At 34.5% G+C, this 5,522-nt stretch overlaps 1 protein-coding gene across 8 annotated transcripts in view; it reads left to right on the forward strand.

The window, feature by feature from the left end:
• The first annotated feature begins 439 nt into the window (after nt 1-439).
• The window catches only part of LOC110025595 (probable 3-deoxy-D-manno-octulosonic acid transferase, mitochondrial), a 33,789-nt gene continuing 28,706 nt past the window's right edge, over nt 440-5,522 (forward strand). For 6 of the 8 annotated variants that reach the window (XM_020726155.1, XM_020726159.1, XM_020726161.1 and 3 more), the window contains exons 1-7: nt 440-669; nt 758-851; nt 1,777-1,819; nt 3,069-3,191; nt 3,356-3,475; nt 3,552-3,630; nt 3,867-3,983. In XM_020726155.1, the coding sequence (XP_020581814.1) occupies nt 477-669; nt 758-851; nt 1,777-1,819; nt 3,069-3,191; nt 3,356-3,475; nt 3,552-3,630; nt 3,867-3,983 (769 nt within the window). In that variant the 5' untranslated portion in view covers nt 440-476. The remainder of the gene's footprint in view (nt 670-757; nt 852-1,776; nt 1,820-3,068; nt 3,192-3,355; nt 3,476-3,551; nt 3,631-3,866; nt 3,984-5,522) is intronic. The other 2 variants (XM_020726157.1, XM_020726158.1) reach the window with 2 other exon arrangements.

Raw genomic sequence — 5,522 nt, forward strand, 5'->3', positions numbered from 1 at the left:
GATTTAACCTTGATTTACCTAAATCTTGTTAGACGGTCAACTTGGACAAAATGAATACACAGATTTCATAAATCTAGATTCTATATATTTCGACTGTAAACTCCGATTTACTAAATCCCACGAACTACTAGATTTAACTTTGCTGGTTTGGATTTAATACTATTAGGATAAATCCGTTGTCAGACAATATTTGGATTTAGCCCATTCAGAATTTAGTAAATTCTAATTTATAGAATTTATTAAATCTTAATAACTTAAATCTCATCAGTTGCAGAGCATCTGAAATATAGAATTTTGGTGTCCAAAATATTATTTTTAATTTTTAGATAATTGTTCTGTAAAAATTCAAATATTTTTATGACATGAGTTTGAGTTTCCCATGCATTAAAGGGTGATATTCATAATTTTTTACATTGCTTATTGTTGAAGTCCAATCGCCTGGCGGGCGCTGCTCATACCATGCGCCGTCGGTGCTAATGGCGGGGAAGTGGGGGCAGGCAGTATATGGCATTTACAGAGCGGCGGGTCGAGCCATATCCCCATTTTTATACATTCACTGGCGGAGGCTTCGCGGCCTGGAGCACCAGTCCAGATGGCCGGAGCGCTTCGGCCGCCCTACGGCCCCGCGTCCCCCTGGCCCTCTCATCTGGTTCCATGCCGTTTCTTTAGGTGTTCTGTCTTCCTTCTCTTCGTTCTCTCTCTCCCTCTTTAGGTGTTCCGGCCCCTCTTTCTTCTAATTTGAAGTTTGGACTTTTAGGTGAAGGGCTGGCCATCATCCCCGTGATCAAGCACTGCCTGCTGGAGAACCCTAGTCTTCTTGTATTGATGACGACCACGACGGTTTCAGCTTTGTAAGGACACATTCTCTCGTTTATCTATTCCTATATGATGGAATATCGTGAGGGTGAAGATTGGGTAATTTGGTGGGGAGTTATTAATTCCAAGAAGGCTGTTTTGAGATGATGCAATTAAGTTGTAAATGATGTGTAGATGGACGCAGTTCCCATTTTCATTTATTAATCAGTCCGGTTGGTGATTGGTGGAATGGTCTGCATTCTGAAACTTAGAGCCACTTGGAGTACGGGAGGGGGTCTTCTGTGATGGTTAGTCTGGATTCATGCTGGGGAATTTGCGTTCATGGAATAGAACATGAAATTTGTTTGTTTTGAAGCAAAAATGCTACGTGAAATAAATCCCTGCAAGTTGAAAGCAGTTGATTTGGCTGTATACCCTGCGTCACAAGTTGCCAAGAAAACATACGATGAAGTAGCTGTACAAGTTTTTTTCAAACCAAATATAGCAAAATTATTCGCTTGAAACCACCTTACTTCAGTTCATGTTTTCACCAAACTGAACAACCATACCACCTTAGTCATGCCGATGAAAGTTTTTTTCTAAATATAGATATTGTTAGCTCTTACACTTAGGATCCGTTTGGGGCGGCAGTACGATAAACTATATTTTGACAGCTTTTTCAAAAAGCTTCCCCTGAAATCTGCGTTTTCCCATTACTCTTGGTTAGCTGCGGTCGGACTTAAAAAAAAATTTGTAATAACCACCGTAATTTTTTGAGCATCAGATTATTATTCAACAGCTTCACAATTATTTTTTAATAAGTCGCAACAGTCCCAAACAAACCTTTATACTATAGAACATGGGTAGATTAATGCTCAACCTGCCATCATTTTTGGTTGGGCTGGTACAATTGAATTTAACATGGTCCATTTTTTTCATTGTCGTGGTGTGTACATTAACGAAAGCTGACTTCTTTTGCAGTGAGGTCATCAAGAATAGGCTTCCAAATAGTGTCATCTATCAGGTATCCTTTTTTACTGTTTTTCTTTTTTCTATACACACTAATAGCTTTTTAAGTGTAATGCATCAACTTAACAGATTAAAATAATATATTTTTATCCTTATATGAAAATTGCTTCTCGTAATTTCTTAGAAGTTAAATGACAGGCTCATGAGGTTTTGGTCACCTTTCACTTTTGCCCACAAGTTTTGGAAACACGATTCTTGTGGTCTGCTGCATTTCAAAACCTTGCTTATGGTTTGTGTTTAGTTTCGAGAATTTGTCAGATCATTGCAGGGCAATACCATCAGCATTTGGCCATCAAATTCTAGTCATGTGTTGTTTCATTTAGTGATGATTTAATTATAGTGAATATTGACTGATTCTGTTTTCTAATATTGCTTCTGATTCTTGAGGTTTGTTATTAGTATTTGTTGGATCCTTGTGATTGAGTTTAAACCTTTGTTGGATTGCTGGAGGTAGATGAGTTTGTAATGGAGACATGTGCATCAACATGGGGTTGATGGATCCATGGATGAGGGATGGAGGAAGAGAGAAAAAGCATATGGATGAGGAGAGAGGGTAGAAAGAGGGAAATAATAAGTGGGAGATGAAAAACATAGAAAAGCAGAGAGAGAGAGGATGGGGGGCAGGACAGCATACGGGTGTCACTGGCGATCCACTCCCCTAGCCTTCTCACGTTGTTTTGCTAAGAGTGAATGAAAATGCTTCCACTCCGATCTAACATTTAGAAGGAGAGTTTAGAGGAAGAATTTGGTATAGGAGAGTTAGAGATGAAGTTGGAACAATTAAGTCACTGCTTTTATTTTTTATTTTTTCAGTGATTAGATCTTTTTGATCTCTGATCACCACTTTTTTGGGCAAGGAATCACTTTGCATGGAAAATAATTATAAAATATTAATGTGCTGATATTTTTTGTAATTTTCAGGAAAATGACATAAAGAAGGATAGAAATTTTTAAGCCCAATTGGTCAAATATTATTAAGTTATAGAACAGAATGTAAAGCTAAGTTTCAAGATCCTATATGCAATTTATTTTAAACTTCATTAAACCCTCCAGCATCTTGGTATCCCGAACAATTGAAAATAAGTGCGCAAATTGTATCATATTTCTAGTCATCTAAAATTTAAATTTTGAGGCCGTTATCAGTTATTCTTGCACTACTTGGAATTTTAATTATTTACAGATTATCTGGTTTTTTATTCTCATTCACCTTTTTTTCTGATCCCTTAAATTTTTTTTTTTTGTAGTTTGCTCCAGTTGACACCCCCATGGCTATGGAAAACTTTCTTGTGTACTGGAACCCTATTGCTGTGATTCTTATGGAAAGTGAAGTTTGGCCAAATCTCATTATTTCTGCCTCAAGAAAAGGAGTAAGTTATGAAATTAATGTATTTGTAATTTTGAAAATGAATGGAACACGGAGATAAGATGCTTAGCTGTAAATGATTTTAGCTTACCTTTTCACTTAATGCCGACTTTCTTATAAAATTGTTTTTAATCTTGTTAGTAATTTTACTTTTCATCTTCACTTCAGATTGAAGTTGCATTATTGAATGCTAGAATGTCTTGCAATTCTTTCAAGCGCTGGTCATTAAAGATATCACGTCCTCTGATATCTTTGTTGCTATCAAAATTTTCTCTCATTGTCGCATTGGTAAATGATTCTGTTCTCGTAGCCACTCAGATATTTATATGGAAAACAGTTCTGACATTTCTTATATTGTTCCCAGAATACAGCTCAAGCAGTTCGTTATCAGTTGTTAAATGCACCACCATTTATTATAAATTTTGCAGGTGATTTGAAGTATGGTAAGATTGACTCCTGTTTACGTTGCTTTCAAGTTTGTTGAATTTATTGATGGATCATGCGTGTTTTTAATTATGTATTTTCCAGATAGAATTTCGATCTTTTTCTAAAATCATGAATAAAATTTCTTATTTTTTCCCCTAAAATGTAAGATTTTAAGTGCCCTCAGCATCATGTGAAATTTCTAAATTTGAAAAAGAGAGGCAGGGAAATATAGTTGCTTTATTTCTTTTTTTAGCAGTTGGAGGTCTCCAACTTTCTCAAAGTGAGAACAAAAGCATCGAAGGTCTTAAGCTGCAACTGAATGATAGGCCAGTTTGGATGGCTGCATCCATACATAAAAGTGAAGCAGAAGGTCAGAAATGTCACTTAGTTATTTTATATCTCTGTATAAATGTTGTGGATTGTATTTTATGCTGCTGTGGATAAAAATGCCTCTGTTGCACATCTCTTATTGTTTAAATACAAGTGCCTATAATAACAAAAAGCCTTTATCTCACTAAGTGGGGTTGGCTACATGAATCCTTTTTCTCCATTTTATCCTATTGAGTGTCATATTTTCATTTAATTCTAATAAATTAAGTTCAATTTTTATACAACATTTCCTAGTCTTTTTAGGTCTGTCTCTAACTTTCTTAGCATAAGTCAAATATAAAACAACTATTTCCTAACTTTATAATCCAATGATCGACATTTAATGTGACTAAACCATCTAAGACGATTTTCTCTAATTTTGGCTTCCACTGTTGCTACTCCAACCCTTCAACTGATATTTTTGTTTTGCATTTTGCCTCTAAGTGTAAAACCACTCATCCACCTGAGCATTCTCATCTCAGCAACGCTTAATTTAATTGTATATTTCTCTTTTACCTGTCATCATTCTACACCATAAAATATTGGATGACTTACCACCATCTTATAAAATTTTCTTTTAAGTCTAAGTGCTCTTTTTTTTGGCACAATAGGCCAGATGCATCCCTCCATTTCAACCATCCAATATGAATTCTACTAATAAAATCCCCATCTATATCACCATCACCTTCAACAGTAACCCCGAGATATCTAAAACTTTCACTTCTTTTAATGACTTGATGACTCATACCCATAGTTTCAACCCGACCACTTGATCTAGTACTAATAAAATTACATTGCATATATTCAGTTTTATATTTACTCAAAAGAAAGACTTTAGATTATAAATTTAACATCCATAATTTAAGTTTTTTTTTTGAACTTTCTCTCTAATCTTATCCACAATAAGGATATCATCAGCGTAAAGCATACCCCAAGGTATATCTTTCTATAATGTCTAGTAAGAACATCCATAACTAAAATAACAAGATATGAGCTTAAAGTTGATCCTTAATGTAATCCAACTAAAATAAAAAAATATATACTTGGTCAATCCTCCTTGTGTTCGAACACAACTCACAACTATGGTATACACATTTTTAATAATTTGAATATAATTAACATCAACACATTTCTTTTCCAGAATTCTTCGTAGTACTTCTCTTGAAACTTTATCACATGCTTTCTTAAAGCAACAAAAATCATATGTAGATCCTTCTTACTCACTCTATACATCTAAATCAAACCTCTCAATAATGTACATATATAGATACATACATATACATACATACATATACATACTATATATAGACACGCACACGCACATACACGCACGCACACACACACATATATTTATGCATGTATACATGCACATGTATGTATATATGTATATATGTATGCATGTATATACATATATATATTTATATTTATATTTATACACACATAACACGTAACACATGTGCATGTACATATATATAGATATACACACACACATACACACACACACACTATATATATATACATATATATGTATATATATATA

The sequence above is a fragment of the Phalaenopsis equestris genome, unplaced genomic scaffold (assembly GCF_001263595.1).
Source record: "Phalaenopsis equestris unplaced genomic scaffold, ASM126359v1 Scaffold000311, whole genome shotgun sequence".
NCBI classification, from domain to species: domain Eukaryota; kingdom Viridiplantae; phylum Streptophyta; class Magnoliopsida; order Asparagales; family Orchidaceae; genus Phalaenopsis; species Phalaenopsis equestris.